Here is a 20,267-nt window from a genome sequence, read left to right as displayed (position 1 = left end):
CGCCGCAAGCGGAGCAAGCGTCGCTGGTGGCCCTGCTGTGGGGCATATGGCCGACGCTGCCGCAGTACGGGCGCAAGGCGGCCCAGTTCGTCGACCTCCTGGGCTATTTCACGCTCAAGACTTCTGACATCGACACGGAGGTGCTTTGCCGTTATTACATTGTTTAGTTCAATCAAATCCAATCGATCAATCTATCATTTTTTAGAGACGGCTTTTGGATTTTTTTTCTATCGAACGAACTACAAGTACTTAATCGTGTTTCTATAGTGTACGCTTTGCAAAGTAAATCTTCAAAATATATCTTACATAGATTTAAAAAACGAAAGCTAAATAAATGCGCTAGAAGCTCGGCGCGCTCTTAACTGTTGAACTTTTAACAAAAATCGTCCAACGCCGTGCCATTATAATGCCAAAAGCGAATTTCATCTTTAAGTACACACAAATAGGTCGCAATTGCGTAAATAAATGGACTATATAAATCGATAGCTTTGTACGCACGACAGCTTTTGATAGGCGTTCAAAATGCATTTTTTTTTCTATAGAAATACGTCGGCAGCGCCGTGGACCTGCTCAAAGTACAGAACCAGCTGTTGTCCACCCACGGCAACGCGTCCCTTTACGCGGCGCTTGGCGCGTACGTCGAGCTGGACGGGTACTACCTGGAGTCCGAGCCTTGTCTCGTGTGCAACAACCCTGAAGTCGCCATGTCCACCATCAAGCTGCCTACCATCAAGGTGAGGGTTGACAGATGACAATGAGGGCTATCGCGTATGAATTCGCCGCTAGAGGCGCTAGTGTAGCGTGAGGTCTCCGAAATGTCAAATCTCATAGTTTTTGGGTGAGCTACGCGGGTTTTATTTATAATTAGAATAATTTTGTGAATATTTTGCAATACCTGAAATTAATTATGGCAAATATGCGTTACGGTGCAATTAAACTCGGAAACTTTTGTCCTCCCTTTTTTCCGAACAAAACGGGACTACGCAACACTATAGTTGCTCGATTATTTTATTTTTTTTTGGTACGGTTAATAACAGACTTTGAAAGCCACACTTAAAAACCTCACGCAACAGTGGCGCCATCTAGAAAGACAATAAACGATAGCCCTCATTGTATCATCAAGTAGCTGAACGATTGCTATAGCGTAGGGTATTTGACACTAACAATCAATTGACATATTTTTTGATGGCAATATGAAGATTTTGTATGGCAATAGCGAGAAAACGTCACTTATTTTGCTAACTCAAACGACCAATTATCGGACGCATCAGCATGGCAGACAAATCAATCTTCTTTATTCCCGCCAGTGCTGGCAGCCAGCGCTGGCTTGTCTTGAAAAACTGTTTATACCAGGCCAATAAAAAGCCAGCGCTGGCTATCATTGAAACTGGCAGCCAGCACTGGCTTCGTCTAAACCTAGCTTAAGAGAAACTCTTGTCATAACGAAAAATCTTCAACAGATCGACTCTAAATTCACGACGACGACGCAAATCGTGAAGCTGGTGAACAGTCACATGATCAGCCGCATTAGTCTCCGCATCGGCGACATAAAGCGCAGCAAGATGGTGCGAAGCATCAACTTCTATTACAACAACAGGACGGTGCAAGCCGTCCAGGAGCTCAAGAACAAACCTGGTGAGTGAAATGCCACTGTACCAGCGTACTTGACATTTGTGCGTAGCTCTAATGACAATACAGTAATATGGTACGATCAAACTTAGGCCGTACTGTCTACGTCAGAGGTTCCCAAACTTATTTCGTCTAACGCCCACTTTGAAAATTAGTTATTTTGTAGTGTCCCCCATTTTATTGTCACCTTAAAAACCTCAATAACATATAAGTCTCGCCTAATGAAAGCACATAGGTGAAGATTTTTTCTCCAGCCTCCGGCGCCTATATGGGGCGTTATCGCCCACTTTGGGAAAGACTGATCTACGTGCAGGTGTGTGCGCTCGCATTCACCAGCTCTTTCTACCCTCACCCTACACAGTGTGACAGAAAAAGCTGGTGGAACTATTGTGGTTCCGAGCGCAGTAGACAATAAGGTCTCTGATCTGATCTTATAAAGCCGGCAGTTAAGCACTGAAACTCCAAGACACCGTAACCTACGTAACCTGGCCATGTTTGGGGTTGTTGAAATCGGTTTCGATGTATAGTCAACCGATTTGATTCCTAGGCCACCATAGAACCTTGTCATTGTGATATTTTACGTCATCCAATAAGCATTGCTATAGACAAACTAAAATTATTTACTATGTCAAGGTTCTATAGTGGCCTGGAAATTAAATTGGTTGACTGTACACACTTTGACCAAGAATGGTAAATACAGGGTCTGAAGATACTGTAATTTCAAGACGGAACAACGTACCCTAGCCGTGTTTGGTTTTATTAGAATAGTCTTTAGGTAGCACTTTGACCAAGAGCGATATTCAGGGTCTGGTGATGGAACAGTCATGCAGGTTTACCATGAAAGCTTGTTTTTAGTTTTATTAAACCGTTGAAAGCTGTCATTAATTTCCTATTTAGTATTGTTGTAGGTACTAGTATGGTTGACGTTTTGTTCTCTCTCAGGCATGTGGCACAAGGCGAAGCGCGTGCAACTACAGTCGGGCCAGTCGGAAGTGCGCGTCGACTTCCCGCTGCCAATCGTCGCCTGCAACCTCATGATGGAATACGCCGACTTCTACGAGAACCAACAGGCCACTGGTGAGTGACGCTGTGATGTAGTGACAGTCTGATATTGACACTCTCGAAAATTTGGTAGTTCTGTTAACGAGGCTAATCAAACAGATACAAAATTAAAATGTAATTCCAAGAAGATGTCTAAGTCCTGAACTATATCTAAGACTGACGACCTGATAGCCAAGTGGTTAAGGTCCGCCGGGGTTCGATTGCAGGTCGGGGCAGATATTTGTAAGAATAATACGAATGTTTGTTTTCGGCTCTTGGACGTAAAATATGTAGTACCTGGGCGACCGAGTTTTGCTCGGGCTGAAACTCGGTAACAAGCGTTTTCCCAGAGATAAGACCAAGCTAGATCGATTTGTCATCCCCGAAAACACCTACCGAGCCGTTTCCAAAATCCCCGAAATGTGTATATAAGAATTTTTTGTTAGGGCAATTCGTGACAATTGTAAAAAAAAGACTTATTATAGAATTGATGATATTGTATTCTCAGCGGCACAAAATTTTGCCCAATCTACATACAAAATTACCGGTAACTCCATACATTTGAGGGCCAGGTTATTTGCCTTTTAAAATAAATTAAAGTAAGCGACGAAACGGTTGTTCGCAGGCGAGTCCCTGCAGTGCCCGCGCTGCTCTCAGTCTGTGCCGGCCAACCCCGGCGTCTGCGCCAACTGCGGCGAGAACGTGTTCCAGTGCCACAAATGCCGGTGAGTGTACAAACAAAACAAAACAAGTGTTAGTAAGGTTGGACTCGCACGTTCATAATTTTCAGGTCAGAATATGGCGATCAGCTGTGCCGGTGGGAAAATATTCACGTATCTACAAACGATTGAAACGAACACTTGTTCTTATGCTGTCTTGTGTACGTATGTGGCAAAAACAAGCGTCTTTTTCCACGGACACATCTACACATATTCGATTTTACGACCCGACTGTGCCGATTTATTCCGGCTCTCTTATGTGTACCTAAGCAACACGTTCAAAAAGTATTTTTATCCGTAAACTGCAAACTAGTCATACTTCCGTGAAAGTTTCTCCACTCGTGAGATCCATTTGGCGTTACAGTATAGCTTGCGATTGGCTCATTTAGATATTTAACCTGTCCTCTCCCAGAGGCACAAATTTGTGCCCAAATTCCTTTGATCCTGTTATCCTGGGAGATGACAGATTAACCAATCACAAACGTGACACAAATATCAAAGTTACCAAACACATGTCGCGATACTAGCGCCAACTGACCTGTCACGGACACCCTAAAGCCGCATTCACAATTTATCTGTCGTGTTGTGTTGTAACGCTCTCTGTCTCTCTCACTTTCTATAGCTTTGATGCGACACAACACAAGCCGTCACAACGCACTGCATCAGATAAATGTGAGCGCAACCATATAAAATGTATGAAACCAATACCGTTCTGATGCGTCACGACACAACACGATAGATGATAACACGATAAATGTCAATGCGGCTTAAATTGTTTTCAATCTCCAGCGCCATAAACTACGACGAGAAAGATCCGTTCCTCTGCCACGCTTGCGGCTTCTGCAAATATGCCAAGTTCGACTACACCCTCACCGCCCGACCGTGCTGCGCGGTGGACAACATTGAGAACGACGAGGAACGGAAGAAGATGGTGCAGACTATCGGGGCTTTGCTTGACAAGGCCGACCGCGTGTACCGGCAGCTGGTCTCCAACAAGCCTGTGCTTGAGGTGAGTGTACTGTAACTAGAGTTTAGAGTTTTCAGGCGTAGCGTGTATATTGACGACATATCATCTATACAAAGCTGTCTTTCTGTTAAAAATGATTCTCGCAAGCTTGCAAGCTCGTCTGTTTAACGCTCAGGTAGCAATTGCCTACTTCCAGGCTCTAGCTAGGCATTAATGTGTTATTACGTCTTCTATATTTTATAGTTATTTGTGATAATCCTACTAATATTATAAATGTGAAAGTTTGTGAGTGAGTGAGTATGTTTGTTACTTCTTCACGCTGAAACGGCTGTACGGATTTGGATGAAATTTGGCAAACAGTTAGTATATAACCTGGATTAAAACATTGGATACTTTTTATCCCGATATTCCCACGGGATAGGGGTAAAATCTTGGAATAACAACCGCTGGGCTCAAGAGTCATGAAATTTGGTATGTAGGTGGCTGGACGTCTAGAATAACACATAGGCTACTTTTTATCCCGATATTCCCACGGGATAGGGACAAAATCTCGAAATAACAACTGCTGGGCTTAGTCATGAAATTTGGCATGGGTGTTTTAATTTAACGTCAATGAAAACCACGATGTAATTTCCACGAGAATTTAATAAAATCCCGGAATTTCAATTCAACTACTCTATCTAATGATTTACGCGTGCGAAGCCGCGGGTAAACGCTAGTAGTCCTTAAATCTTTAACAAACCATAAACTGTGGCGTTCTATTCCAGTCGCTGGTACACAAGATAAGCGAGCACCGTCTCGAGGGCCGTCCCGGCGACGAGAACAGCAACGCGTCCGCCGCGTCCTTCGGCGGCGCTCAGATCAACCGCGTGATACAGTCGCTCGCGCACAAGTACTGCGTTGACAGCAAGGGGCATTTCGAGGACCTGTCCAAGATCATACAGAAGGTGCTTGCGTGCAGGTAACAGTGGTTTGAACTTTGAAACATAGGTTTAGAATGTACTAGCCTTTGTCTAATGATGGGGGCAGTTGAGGAAAGGAGAAAAGGGTTAATGTTCAGCGTTTTTGCGGCGTTTATTGTGCTTGTAGTGAGGTAGTAGTGAAGTAGAGTTGTGGATAATGCTCATTCGAGTCTTAAGGACTCTAATATATTTGAGAATTGAATTGGCTTATTTTATGCGTATGGATGCTAATTACTGTCTTTGTGGGCTTTGAGTCGTAAAGCCTCGAGAGTCTTTAGGGTTCGAGTCTTTAAGCCTCGAAATGAGCGTTTTCACAACACTATAATGACGTCAAATAATAATGAAGGTAACCGACTGCTTAAAACGCTGGAATATTTACCAAAAACCCGACAGTTAACAAGTCGAGACCAAGGAACGTGGCCTATTTGTGAACCTTCCTTCACTCTATGTTATATTGCAGGAAAGAGCTGGTGGCATACGACAGATCTCAGAGCGAGCAGCTGAAAGGCGACACGTTGCCGGTGTACGCTGGTTTGCTGCAGAACTATGATGGCGATCTAACCAAAGGTCAGTTTTGAGCGATATTACAAATCATTTCCATCCCAGCCTATAAACGTCCCACTGCTGGACACACACTGGCGTCCTCTGAAGTGAGAGGACATGGGCCGTAGTTCCAACGCGGGCCCAGCGCGGATTGGAAACTTCACACACGCTATTGAACGAAGGCTAAAAGACGGGCGAAATATCGCTAGATGGCGTTAGTATCGTGAGGTTTTTTGCCGTTACGGTCTTGCTTGCAATTGGTTAATAACTTAATGAGCCAATTGCAAGCAAGACCGTAACGTCAAAAAAACCTCACGATACTAACGCCATCTAGCGATATTTCGCCTATCTTTTAGTTCTCATTACTTCGCAGGTTGTGAATGTTCCTTCACGATGTGTACTCCACATAGGTTGTTTTTTAAACTTGGCTTTGATTTGTACCCCATAAAATCATACTTTTTAATTAACTCAGTAGACGTTTCCATGGCAACAAGCATACAAAAAAATTGATTGACCCAATAGATAAAGTTTTGACAATAAATAAATAAATATCACGGGACAATTCACACCAATTGACCTAGTCGCAAAGTAAGCTTAGCAAAGCTTGTGTTATGGGTACTAAATATAATTATATTGATTATATAGATAGATACTATACTTAAATACATATTAAACACCCAAGATCCGAAAACATTCGTATTTTTCATACAAATATCTGCCCCGACACGGGAATCGAACCCGGGACCTCAAGCTTCGTAGTCAGGTTCTCTGACCACTAGGCCATTGTTGTTTATCAGAATCCGGTGGCGGCTGCTACGGCTGCTCGTTAGCGTGTGCGGAACACTGTTTGACGCTGCTCCGCGCGTTGGCCTCGCAGCCCGAGCACCGCACCCGGCTCTGCCGCTTCGGTCTGGTGCAGGAGCTGGTGCAACACAACCTGCATCGCGGGACACCGCAGGTAACAAACAACCGGACGATACAATGTTTTAGACTGTCGCGGTCATTGATATATATATTTTTTATGATTTGAATTCGGGTTTTGTTCCGCGTAACTTAATATTTCGGCACAATACGGTATTTGACAACTCCTGAATTTGCCATATCTTAATATTATTGTGAAAATATAGATACAGACAGTGTTTAGCGAAGAGAAAACTGAAATTTTTGAAAAATCTATATACCTGTCTCTTTCTCAAACGCTTTTCTCTATGCAGCAAGTATGGCGGTACTGGCGTGTGACGTCACATGCCAGTATGTCTTTCTCTGTCTAATCCTGAATTTCAAACCCTCATAACTTTGTTATTTGTAAAGGTAGCTTAGCAATTGTTTCTTTATTCGATAACAGGCATTGTGTAGTTTTAATTTATAAAACATATACAAAATAGTCAAATATCGTATTGCATGCGCCATGATCTCGAGACGATGAATATCGAGCTTCTCTAAAATCAAGGTAAACGGAACAAAACTCGAATTTAAATCATAAAATAAGCGAACAAGCTAATGTATAAGTATAACTTGGCTTTAGCTTAGCTGCTTCAATTGAGTAAACCGTTTTATTTATTTCACTATGAGAATGATAACAAATTACTTACATTATGGTCTTCATTTACGTTGTATGTAAAATACTGCAAAGTTTAATGAATCTATACTTATTAGTTAAGATTTTGACATTTTACTAGTGTAAATCCCAATCCCGTGTAAACATCAGGATAAAGAGTAGTTTGTGTTATTTCCTAAATCCCTATTAACGTACAGTCAGTAGCAGAAGTGGATGTCAGGTTACAAGACTCTACTGCTAAGGCAGTAAGAGTTACACCATTTTAAGCACCCTGCCGCACATCTACTTCTGCGGCTGATCCAGTCCAGTCGTTTTTGCGTGAATGTGTAATGAAACGCACACACGCATTCCCAAACATTTGTTTTTATAATGTAACATTTTATTTTTACAACATTTATTATGTACGTTCAGAAACAGGGTAAAAAAATCAAATATTTTACGAAATGGCAACATTTGTTACTGGCCACTAATGTTCTTTGGAACACATACTAATTTGAATTATCCTGTTCTGTTGACAGTGCCAGGACGAAGTGCGCTCCCTGATCTGTCTGGTGACGCGCGACAACCTGCCGGCCACTGATCAGCTGTGCAATCTGCTCTCGCAGCGCATCACTCTGTCCCTCATGGGGCACGCCGCTTCGCAGGACCTCAACAATTCGGTGAGTGGTATAGAGCAATCTACATCGATGAATGTGCACATGCTTAAGTGCGGCCGTAAGGGCCTCCGCTAACTTGCGCGGCTTGGCGCGAGCGTGGTGTGCTTGTTTCATGTCATCTCTGCGTGAGGCGGATCTCTGTTCTATTGAAACAGCACGCCGTGCTAACCCAAGCTGTGTACCTGCGCGAGTTTGCGGAGGCCCTAAACTATGGGCCTGTCACGATTGATACCCGGTGAAAATTTATTTTGAACCCTGTACGTTGATATAGTTTTCAAAATAATGACAGAAAGAACTTTGAGCGGGCTCGATCTGTAGAAGCGAAGTTTAAAAATCTTTAACTGTTAATACCGTGGGTAATACCGATCATGCATTAAGAATTGTTTTCGGCTTGAGTCGCTTTAAGGTCCAATGACTATACTTGATTTTAGTTTTTTTTTTGTATGCTGTGAAACCCTTTCTTCACTTCTCATGCTGCGTGTTTGCTGGATCTAGGCGTCATAAAATCGCCATCAAAGTGAAAATCAGAGTGTAAAACTTGAGCATTAAACCCATTTCCCCCTCGACGTGTCTATCCACCCTCGCCGTACCGGCTCGGGTAGCTATAGGAACGTCTTAGGTGAAATGGCTCGTTTTAGGCTCTTGTTGTACAGTCTACTATTTTTGTCAGGTGCGTCCACTGGTGCTGCTGCTGGGCTCGCTGGTGAAGGTCCAGGACGGCGTGGAGTGCTGGGAGGCGCGGCTCCGCTGCGTGGTCAAGCTGTGGGTGTGGTGCTGCCCGGCGCTGACCGACGTGGCCGGCCTGCCGCCCGCCGCCAGCGTGCTGCTGCGGCCGGAGGCGCTCGCCGGCCTGCCCGGCATCAACACGTCCTCGCCCAACTGTGAGTGCCACCAGACCTCGATTGCGTAAGAGAGCGTTTTCGGATTAATGGACGCCGATCGGTATCATGAGGCGAAGAGGCAAGAAAATTTTATGAAATACTAGCAGTTACCCGCAACTTCGCCCGCGTGGAATACGGTATTTGACTATTTTGTATATTATGTTTTATAAATTAAAACTACACAATGCTTGTTATCGAATAGAGAAACAATTTTTAAGCTACCTTTACAAATAACAAAGATTAGACGGAGAAAGACATACTGACATGTGACGTCACACGCCAGTACCGCCATACTTGCTGCATAGAGAAAAGCGTTTGAGAAAGGGACAGGTATATAGATTTTTCAAAAAATCACTATAAATCCAATTTTCAACCGATTTAAATTTTCTCTTCGCTAAACACTATCTGTATATCTATATTTTCATAATAATATTAAGATATGGAAAAATCAGGAGTTGTCAAATACCGTATTCAGTTATCGCGCGCTGTTACCCCGGGAACTGTGCATTTTTCCGGGATAAAAAGTACCCTGTGTCGCTCTCGCACCCATAAACTATCTCTATGCCAAAAACCACGTCGATCCGTCGCTTCGTTTCGACGTGAAAGTCGGACAAACATACAAGCACACGCACACTTTCGTACTTATAATATTAGTATAGATGTACCTGTCTTTGATATTGGAGCCGACACCGATATTTTGGCGGCACCATCGGACGCTTGTGAGCTGTCGGACGATAATTTTTGTACGTGTATCAATATTGTCTCTGTGTCCGCAGAGCCCGATGCGTGGCGGTCATTTTGAGCATGGCCGTATCGGAAAGATTTTTCGGAAAGATGTTAAAACAGCACATAGTATGTTGGCTGTAGGGTGTCGACCATCGTCGTCCGATACCGATATCGGATAGGATAATCTGAAAACGCTCTAAGTGCAAGTAAATAGTATTAGCGACTTTGTATTGAAATCCACTTGACACTACATATTAAGTTGGTACTTGAAGTATTTAATGAGTTCTAATCCAAAGGTTAGAATAAAATATATATATGCAAAGATTCTCCATTGACAACTATTTCCGAATATTAGTAATAAAAACAGTAACTTGATTAGTAGTGTAAATAGGTTATTAAAATATAAATTTGACTGTGTTGTTTTGTTGCAGCTCACCAGTTTGCGCTGCAACAAGTGGCGCTACCGTGCTTGCGTTATATGCAGCAACTGATGGCGCCGATCCCGCCCGTCGTCTCCGCCAACGGGTCTGATGCCGAACAGCCCAAAGACGCTAAGGTATGGACAACGGTATAGTATGTCTCCCGAGTCACCTATTAAAATCCACTAAAAGTTAGGAGTTGTGACAGTTTTAAGGCAATTCCTTCATGGCTCATTGCCTAAGTGTGCTAATGGTAATCTACGCATGGTTATCGTTTATGCTGGATGGGTGTAGATTGCATAAAAATATATTTTATGCTCCAGTATATAAAGTATAATCTTCGCCTGTAACGAAGGCAATCAGATGCGAAAAGCCACAAGTACTGTAGCCTTATAGAATAAACTTTTTATTTTATGTGTTTCTTTAGTTTTTTTAGTCTTTATTATATTGTATAATACTAATTCAATAAAACTATAAAATAAATTCACTAAAATAAAAACTTGCAAGTTGATTTGCATTTCTCGCATTCGAAGTGAAAAGCAGGCTGTCTATCAAACTTCGCCTTTGGCTCGCATTTATTTTTTACTTTTATCTTAAATATCCACCTTCGAATACGAGTAGAGCGGACTCCGTGCGGACTCAATTTAACGCTCAACGATCGGCTGCAAGGAAGTACTGCCACTGAACCTTCATGAAGTTAATGATTGCAAGTTAAACTAAGTTTGCTCCGCTCGCAGTGGCAGGTGGAATTGGTCTCATTCATGCACTGTTTCCAGGAGACGGCGGCGGTCCCGGCGACGGGCGCGGGCGGCGCGTCGGGCGCGGCGGGCGCGCTGGCCGCGTCCACTGGCAACGTGGTCGTGGACCTCGCCGGCTGGCTGGCGGGCCGCGTGCCGCACAGCGAGTGGCGCCGGCTGGTGGCGCCGCCCGCAGACCCGGTGGCTCCGCCGCCGCGCGACGCACACCTCGCGCACAAGTACCTGGCGCGCTGGCGGGAACGGGTCAGTACTACATACAACACTGGTGTTTACCCGCAGCTTCGCACGCGTAAATCATAAAATCCCGCAGATGAGTTTTCTATGTTTCGAGAGAGTGGTCTGCAAGTTCAGCGAGCACGTTTGGAGTTCTCTGTTATATTCATGTTAGAGCGAGACCATCGTTGTATGCGTATAGAACCCAGAATTCCAGACCGCTCTCTGTCTGCAAAGACTATTGTGAACGTTGGTATGTGTGTAGTTCGTCAAAAGATTTTATTGACATTCTTAAATTGTGAACGAGTTTTTCCTCAAACATCCCTAGTTTGGGATACAAAGTAACGAACTGGCCATGTCGGAATCGATCACTTAAATTATTGTATGCAATACAGCAGCTGTCATGGTTTTTTTAAGCTAAATCTATCCTTTGTTTGTACAGATGCTGCTATCCCACGGCATGCGGCCGCTTTCGCTCGAGGACGGCGGCTGGCTGCGGCCGGTGATGTTCGAGCCGAGCTCTCGCATCGCGCGCGACACCGCCTGCCAGATGGTCAGGTCGCTGTGCGACTCATACGAGCGCAGCAAGGCGGTGAGTGCCGGTCAATGAACTTTAAACCACATGAATCTTTTCACTGGCGCGGGTGCACGGTGCGGGCGCACGCCTGCGGGCACGCGGTGCATGTAAAATCCGTTACACGCGACGCATGCAGTTAGCGCTGTTCATACTATTGTTCAATAGGCGTGTGACAATGTGTACTGGACGAGGGAAAAGACAGGATCAGGGTGGTACTCACGGCTGATGTGGGTCGGTCCCAGCACACAATTATCCAAAATAGTTCGTGGTCTCGTCACGGGAACGGACTGATGTCTATCGGCGGCCACACACACTATTCACAAGGCAGTTCACAAAACATAGAATTTAGCCAAATTTCTGGCCCAGTCGCGCGCGTTCAATTCGGTATCCGGAAGCACAGTGATCCGGCGCTTGTCGTAGAGTAGGTACGGGGAATAGCGGGTAGTATGAGGTACAGGTAGGATGAGGGTACAGTATAATCACACATTGTCACAGGCGTCCACCCGCTCCGTGCAAACCGCGTCAGCTTGTTCTGTCCTTATTCTGGTATTTCTGTTGTTACTGAAAGCTGGCGCGTACAGAGCCCGACCAAAGATTGGGTTTTCAATAGCAGCAGTTGTGGCGACTGCAATGGAATTGCAAACAAAAATGTATTTGTAGTCGGCAGCTGCCATTTAGGCAGTTTCAATACAGTCGGTCTGTACTTTTCGTTAAGTATTGTTGGTGGATCATCCAACATTTTTAAACACTAACATATTATTCACATTCCAAGTCGGTGGCCGTTGTAAGAAAGCTATTCTTATTCACAATTATTTCCAGGTACTCATCTTGCTTACAAGCTTTCTGCCTGAAGTCGGAACGGCAGGCGAAGCGAGCGAGCAATTCTTACAGCTTTACCAAAGTAAGTACTTCTGTTGAGCTTCCAAACGTTGTCTTTCACTTTGAATTTAACATTCGTCAGTGTTTATCTGTCACTTTGACATTTGCTTTTGCCAGACACACAGTCATTGGCGTGCATTAGGTCGATTCTTGGGTAGGCAGTTGGTAGTTTGCGGCGCAGTAACGCGCCACCAGCACTAGCGTTGCCTACTTAATGCACCCCATAGCACAAAGTTAAGAAATATACGTAGTTTTAGCAGTGTAAGGGGCTGTTTCACCACTCATTGATTTTATTTGACGGATAAATGTGATGCCGTCTCAGTCTATTCGAGCAAAACAAACAGAGACGGCATCACATCACAACAGGGGGTAAAAGTTGTAATTAAGTTTATGGACCTTTTGTGATAGTATAATGACATAATTTATCATATCATATCACGTCAACCATTACACCGCGGAACATTATCCCAAAACTGGTTCTGATTTGTCGCGTCACTTGCAGGTTTGGCGTCCGAAGCGCCGTGGAAACAGTTCCTGGCGCTGCGAGGTGTGCTCCAACAGATCGCGGACCTCATGACGAAAGAGATTGAACAGTTGCACCGGCTTGAAGAGACCACACTGACCTCGGATCTGGCACAGGGTAGGCTTTCATCAACATCATTATCAGCCGTTGCCAGCCGGAGCCATGTGGCTTCCTCCCCAAATAGGCACGAAACTTAAGAATGACTCCTCTTGCGTGTTAAAGTTCCACGTGACGTCACAAGACCCACTCTTCAACTTTACCGGGCTATATCTTCATAATTTTTTTTTGACAAAAGAGAAAATGTGTCCGATATTTTTTTTAAAACTAACTGCCGCATTAATTAGATTTTTTAAGATAATAGCTTTTTTATGCCTTTTTAATGACTTTAGAGGTGTCCCACGGTTGGGCATAGGGCTCCCCCCATGTCCTCCACTCGACCCGGAGTTAAGTGATTTGGGACCAGTTGCGAAGTAAGGCTTCCAGGTCAACCCGCCATCGACGCCTGGGCTTGCCACGCCGCCGAAGTCCGTTTTGTGGTATCCAGTCTTTGGCTATTTTAGCCCACCTAATTGGTTTCATACGTCTGACGTGGCCTGCCCAGTCCCATTTCAGCCTGGCAGTCTTTGTACCCACATCAGCAAAGCGTGTTTTGGAGCGCAATACAGAGTTTTGGATCCGGTCAACCCGTATCACATACTGCGCTCTACTCGCGGCTCTTATAGCTAAATAAACTTCTAAATGCTTTTGTGGGATGCATAACTTTTTACTCGCGAATCTCTTAGTATACACCGTGTATAGTAGCGAGACCGAAATATCTTTCATCTCCGCCTAGACAACGTAAGTTCAGTATAAATAGAAGCTTTGCTCGAATTAAAGATTATTCCCAACAAGGCAGCTACACATTTTTCTTTATCAGGATACGCCCTGAAGCGGCTGACGGAGCTGCTGGCAATGTTCCTCGAGGAGAGCGGCGCGCGGCGCACGTACAAGGGGCGGCTCGTGGGCGCCGTGCTCGGCGGTTACCTGTCGCTGCGGCGGCTCGTGGTGCAGCGCACGCGGCTCACCGACGACACGCAGGAGAAGCTGCTGGAGCTGCTGGAGGAGATGACCACAGGTGGGTCCCGGAGGCCACATTGCTTAGTTTAAGTTATTAACCCCCCGTTTCACCATCCATTGATTAATTTATCTGACGGATAGAATGTGATGCCGTCTCCGTTTGTTTTGTTCGAATAGACGCAAACGGCATCAAACAGCCCCTTAACCTCTTGTCTGCGTATGATAAAGATCCATACCAAATTTAAGGCTATTTTTTTATTTCAATCAGCAGAATTTGTACTTAAATCAAAAGTTTTTTTTTATGGTCATTATATTTAACCCATTATAAATTGCCTGCTGGAATTGATTGACAAAACTTATTCCACCCATAGGCACGGAGACGGAGACCGCCGAATTCATGGCGGTCTGCATAGAGACAGTCCAGAAGTACCCGCTACACGACTACCGCACGCCCGTGTTTATCTTCGAGCGTCTCTGTTCCATCATCTACCCGGAAGAGAACGACGTCGGCGAGTTCTTCCTGACGCTAGAGAAGGATCCGCAACAGGAAGACTTTTTACAAGTGAGTGTGGCCACCAGTGGCGTAGTGTCAGATATTTTCGTGGTAAAGCCTAAGCAAAGATCGCATATATGTTCCATAAATCATGCATGTCCTGTTGTCCTCTTTTGTAAATATTGGGTAAGCCGATGGGAATAGATATCTATGGACGCTTCGCCATTGGTTCCTCGGGGGATTTAGAATGAAGTACTATTTTGGCGGCATATTGAATATCAGTCATTTCATTAGTATCCAGATTTAGTGCAGCTGGAAGCTTAAAAATTAGTTTTATAATAAGTGATCGACTTTATTAATTTATTTTATTGTGACCGAATGAACCATCCCTTTGAACGCTACTGTTTCATACCAAAGTCCTCACCTCGACACCATGGTACCTACTATATAATGTTATAAGCCAAATGTAAACTAGATACTGTTTTGCAATACTGAGTCAACCCACAGTCATTTTGCAACACAATGTCAACTGTAAAAATCCTTTTCTAAGAGTAATGTATTGCAGAATTAATCGGAGTTAAAACACTATTGCTTAACAGCACCTAACTTAGAGCATATACACACATGTAGGTTGCTGTACATACATGTTGTACGGTCAAAAAATATTACATTATATACGTTACCAAGACGTCAAAAATATCTATACACATTTATGGCACTAAACATAAGGTCGATGTATACATATTTTGACTCTATGGATGTGTATATTTTTGCATTCGACTGTACTTATAACGCCTGACGCCATTGACCGATATTAGGCACGACAATTCTTGACAACTTTAACCTCTTGATGCTCACCATATAAATATAAAAAAATGACAAAACAAATAGAATCTTTGCTTCGGAACTAAAGTTAAACTGTAGTGATGGAAAATAACAGAGAACACTGTTACAATGCCATAGGTTTGTAATTCCCTTGAACTTTTTGTCTACATTCTATTGCACATTTGGGCCGCACGAGGTTACGTTAGCGTTCAAGAGGTTCATCGTATTGTTCTCCCCAGGGCCGCATGCTCGGCAACCCGTACTCCTGCCTAGAGCCCGGCATGGGCCCGCTGATGCGCGACGTGAAAAACAAGATCTGCACCGACTGCGAGCTGGTCGCGCTGCTCGAAGACGACAACGGCATGGAGCTGCTCGTCTGCAACAAGATCATGTCGCTGGACTTGCCCGTCAAGGAGGTCTACAAGAAGGTGGGTGGACGTTAAAACCTGTGCCTTAGTACGCAGTGGCCGACAATAGGCTATCACCCTGCCCTTGTCGCCTACAGACAGCTCGTAAAAAAAAACTTTTTACGGTCTAAATAAATGATGATGGATGACAAGAAGTAGATTTTCACTCAAATGTCTTTTAATTTTCGCTCCTATTTTATAAAATTACACCGAACAAATGATTTTATTTTCCAAATCCTAGTATTCCTATTCTTTAAATGATTTCTTACGCCGACAGGCACATCATAGTTTGTGATCCTGTTAGTTTATCACCTAATTTTACCTATGCGACGAAATAAATTAATCTGATTTTGAAGTTTACTATTTTATACTTTCGCTTTTTGGTGCTCAATAATTTGTTTTTGGTAAGAAATTCTAATGTTTATTACATTTGTCGCCGTTTACATCACGGTCACCCTTAACGTGTCCCAGGTGTGGTGCACGTCCGGCGAAGGCGTGGACGCGATGCGCGTCGTGTACCGCATGCGGGGCCTGCTCGGCGACGCCACAGAGGAGTTCGTGGAGACGCTTTCGCAGACCAACGCGGAGGCGGTCGACGACGAACAGCTCTATCGGATGGCGAACGTGCTCGCCGATTGCGGTCAGTGACCTTTAACACTAGTTACTAGCAACAGGCTTCATTTATTGTAAACTTTGCCGAGTCACCTGAAAAGGCAGTAAAGTGCACGCGCCGAGTAATGCTAAGAAGGAGTGCGAGGTGGGTGATGTCGAAGATAGTTCAGAACAGTATCTGGCATAGGTTAGGTTTAATAGATACGATCAACTGACATGTCATTGGCATAAAGCATGGTTTCTCAAACTAGGTTAGGTTAGGTTACACGTTAGGTTAGGGTACACGGTACGAGAAAAATTTATATACGAGTAATTCCCCATAATTTTAACCCTTTCCCAGGCATAGTGCATATCACATAAATGCACACAAATATTCGACCTTGCTTATTATAATATGCTACAAAATCAGTTGAAGTCGTTAAAAATAGTTTTTTAATTTCTCATCAGTTAACAATATAAAACTGTGATTAATTTTGTGATAGCGCATCTAAATTCGCGGGGCCAGGAATAGGGTCAAAATGAAAAACCCCAACATTACGCTTTATCTTTGGCTCTGTCAACTCGTGAGCAAAAGATTTGTTGTTGTTCCCAGGTGGTCTGGAAGTGATGCTGCAGCGTCTCGCAGCGATCCAGCGCGTGGGCGCGGCGCGCGCGCTCTGCTCGACGCTGCTGCGGCTGCTCGGGCTGTGCGCTCGCGTGCGCCGCTGCGTGCGCGTGTTGACGCGCGCCGAGACGCGCGCGCTGCCCGTGCTGCTGCACGCGCTGCAGCTCGCCGCCGACGAGGAGAGGGATATGCCGAGGGCGCATCTCGTCTATCAGCTGTTGGAGGTCAGTGACCAGGAGAACTTGTTTTGTTCTACACTTCTGTCTCTAGGGGGGTGATGGTATAAGTCTTGACCCGCCAGACGCAGTGTCGCATAGATAACTACTCTTCATTTATAAATTTCTGTTTCTAGTTTCAATCACCTTTGAACATTGGGTACTTATCTAAAATGACTCAAAAAAAGTCGTTGATTGTGCAACGGAGTAGTAATAATACTATGAAACATTTTGCATACGTATTCACACATGAAACCAGGCTGTCTTCAAAGAGATCGCTCTGAAGCGAGAAGGCCGCCTATTGCTTACCTTGAAATTTTCTCTGTGTATACTTATTTTCTGTATCGATTACTATTATAGTGTATTGTATTGTATTTCAATGATATGATAGTAATAAGGTGTGTCCATACAGATAATGGAGCGAATTCTGTCGGTGGCGGCGAGCGAGAGTCTCGAGTCGTTCCTTCAGTTCTCGCTCACGTTCGGCGGGCCCGAATACGTCCAGGCTCTACTGAACTGCACCGACAGCCCAGGTAACTGCACCACTAACCTACTACTAAAGAAAAAAATAAAGATATAATTTATATCAAGGAATACGGCTAGTAACAGCATAGCTCAAGTTAGTTAAACAATATTCGACTTTACCTGTGTCACTTTCGCTTTAGCCATGTCAAAGAACAGCCGAATAGTTTGACGAAACAATGCTGTTCGGGTGTATATAAACGTCTCGGGTAAAATGGGTTTTATGAACAATTCATACTCTGGTTTTCATTGCGATTATGTTCTTACTACTTTTATTATTCATGCACTGCTATTAGTTTCTATGTTAAATTATTACAATTGACAAGTCTAATTAAAACAATGGAACTTTTTCTTCTTCGCCTTTTAGTAACTTACAACAAAAATGCTTATAATATCGGTATCAGATAGGACATGTTATCAAAGACATACATAATACACCATAAAAATAAGCCTTATTGTTATTAAATAATAAAAAAAAACTATTTTCCTTAGGAATACGAAGCAACTCCGTAGCACTCGGGCATCTAACACGTGTTCTGGCGGCTCTAGTCTACGGCAACGACCTAAAGATGGCCATGCTGGTCGATCATTTCAAGCCGGTCCTAGTCTTCGACAAACTTGACACGGAACAGTACACCGAGGAGGAGTTCCGCATGGAACTGTTCTGTGTTCTCTGCGCTAACATAGAGAAGAATTCTATAGGCGGCACACTCAAGGACTATTTGATATCGCTCGGTGTGGTGCGAGACGCATTGGAGTATATTGTGGTGAGTGAACTTATTTGTCAATAGCCCGTGATTGTTAAAATCATGTTTTGTCTCTATTTTGCATGTACTTTTCGTCTTTGTAGTAGGTACATTGACATTTTGAATGGCCTTGTGCAAGATGGTATAGGTTGATTTAGAAGAGGTGGTACGAATTAATTGAACAAAAGTAATGTCACTTTTCACTGTACGAGTGCCATTGTTATACAGGGATCACCTCGCACGTTTAAAATAAAACTGAAAATTTAACCAGATTGTGTTTTATTTAAAGTTTATTTTGGAAATGTGATTATTTCGAATTGTTTCAGTTTAATTTTAAAGGTGCGACCTAATATTTTGTAAACAGGTTACTTTTTATAACACGATTATCTATCACTTAATGACTCGACCTGTATTTAATCATTTTGCGATGCACACGTAGACATTATCATTCAATTCATTAGTGCCAGTTTTGGTGAATCGACCCATACGTATGATGCTGTTCCTTTATAGTGACTTCAGCGTAACAGTTCAATACACTTAGTCGATCTCGATTTGTCGTAAGACTTACACTTACACAATATTTTCATCAATAATTTAATCCAGCTACATAATCTGTATTTGTTGTAGAAAAACGCGCCCTGCGTGAAACCGACTCTAGTGTGCAACGACTCTGACGAGCTCAAAGAGTTCATCAGCAGACCAGCGCTGCGGTACATACTTCGCTTCTTGACCGGCCTCGCTGCCGATCACGAGCCTACTCAGGTAAACAAAGCGACTGATCTGACACATTAAAATAATTGATCCCTCTAAGGCTTACGCACCGTCCCTCTTCAAAGTATCGCTTGAGATAGAGACGGCGCGCTGAAACCTCGCGGTTATCCGCATAGTGCGTACGTAGCCAAGTGGCACGATAGCAAGTTCTATGTTCATTGCGCGGTAGAGACGCACACCGCACAGCGGTTAGTGAACAATACCCGCCCTGGTTGCTCGTAGTCCGGGTCAACCGGTTCGTTCGGCTTTTTTAAGTAGCAGTTGCTGTGTGGCTAAAAGTGAGACAAAATAAAAATTTAAATGGTCTTCGAAACAATTTTTTTTTTTTATATTATGGCAATCAATTATTTTTTAACCATTTTCAAATTCGATACTTTAACAGTGTTTAACGCTGTCGCTAAGTTGTCTAGTGTAGTTGGTAAACGGGCCCTGCGCTCGCTTCATCATTTTTACCTTGCCATCGCCGTGTCCCTTTTTAACGTTTCCAATCCCCACAGATGCTGGTGTGCGAGAAAGTGATACCGATAGTGCACCGGCTGGAGCAGGTGTCCTCGGGCGAGCACGTCGGCTCGCTCGCGGAGAACCTTCTGGAAGCGCTGCGCTCGCAGCCGCAGTGCGCCGCCAAGGTGCAGGAGGCTAGGGAGTTTACTAGACAGGTCAGTATGACACAGAACTCGTACAGGAGAAATCGACCGCTTACTTTCTCAACCTCGTATCTACCCGAATCGTATATACAACAAATCAACACTCTATCATACATAACATATAGATGATTCTAAAGCAATTTAATGTGGCCAGATACGAGGTTGAAAAAGTAAGCGATCGTTATATTTATTCTCTCAAATATGACATGAAATATTGACGTTGTGTTACAAATAATAGGCCGGGAAGTATTGCATTGCAGGCGCTGCGGCTCGGCAGCCTGCGCGCGGTCACTCTAGCGGCCTGCAAAGAGATTTCATAGA

At 43.9% G+C, this 20,267-nt stretch overlaps 1 protein-coding gene across 1 annotated transcript in view; it reads left to right on the top strand.

Moving 5' to 3' along the window:
- Positions 1 to 6: 6 nt before the first annotated feature.
- Positions 7 to 20,267, top strand: part of LOC141445375 (protein purity of essence-like) — a 33,344-nt gene continuing 13,083 nt past the window's right edge. The window contains exons 1-25 of the mRNA XM_074111221.1: positions 7 to 140; positions 543 to 734; positions 1,461 to 1,635; positions 2,572 to 2,706; positions 3,296 to 3,395; positions 4,179 to 4,398; positions 5,124 to 5,317; positions 5,779 to 5,885; positions 6,659 to 6,819; positions 7,938 to 8,078; positions 8,746 to 8,956; positions 10,114 to 10,238; positions 10,878 to 11,102; positions 11,515 to 11,664; positions 12,469 to 12,550; positions 13,031 to 13,168; positions 13,968 to 14,165; positions 14,479 to 14,669; positions 15,665 to 15,853; positions 16,304 to 16,472; positions 17,037 to 17,272; positions 17,676 to 17,796; positions 18,278 to 18,552; positions 19,159 to 19,293; positions 19,800 to 19,958. Of these exons, the coding sequence (XP_073967322.1) occupies positions 705 to 734; positions 1,461 to 1,635; positions 2,572 to 2,706; positions 3,296 to 3,395; positions 4,179 to 4,398; positions 5,124 to 5,317; positions 5,779 to 5,885; positions 6,659 to 6,819; positions 7,938 to 8,078; positions 8,746 to 8,956; positions 10,114 to 10,238; positions 10,878 to 11,102; positions 11,515 to 11,664; positions 12,469 to 12,550; positions 13,031 to 13,168; positions 13,968 to 14,165; positions 14,479 to 14,669; positions 15,665 to 15,853; positions 16,304 to 16,472; positions 17,037 to 17,272; positions 17,676 to 17,796; positions 18,278 to 18,552; positions 19,159 to 19,293; positions 19,800 to 19,958 (3,867 nt within the window). The 5' untranslated portion in view covers positions 7 to 140; positions 543 to 704. The remainder of the gene's footprint in view (positions 141 to 542; positions 735 to 1,460; positions 1,636 to 2,571; positions 2,707 to 3,295; positions 3,396 to 4,178; positions 4,399 to 5,123; positions 5,318 to 5,778; positions 5,886 to 6,658; positions 6,820 to 7,937; positions 8,079 to 8,745; positions 8,957 to 10,113; positions 10,239 to 10,877; positions 11,103 to 11,514; positions 11,665 to 12,468; positions 12,551 to 13,030; positions 13,169 to 13,967; positions 14,166 to 14,478; positions 14,670 to 15,664; positions 15,854 to 16,303; positions 16,473 to 17,036; positions 17,273 to 17,675; positions 17,797 to 18,277; positions 18,553 to 19,158; positions 19,294 to 19,799; positions 19,959 to 20,267) is intronic.

The sequence above is a fragment of the Choristoneura fumiferana genome, chromosome Z (assembly GCF_025370935.1).
Source record: "Choristoneura fumiferana chromosome Z, NRCan_CFum_1, whole genome shotgun sequence".
Taxonomy (NCBI): Eukaryota; Metazoa; Arthropoda; class Insecta; order Lepidoptera; family Tortricidae; genus Choristoneura; species Choristoneura fumiferana.
This window is presented reverse-complemented; position numbering and strand designations above follow the sequence as displayed.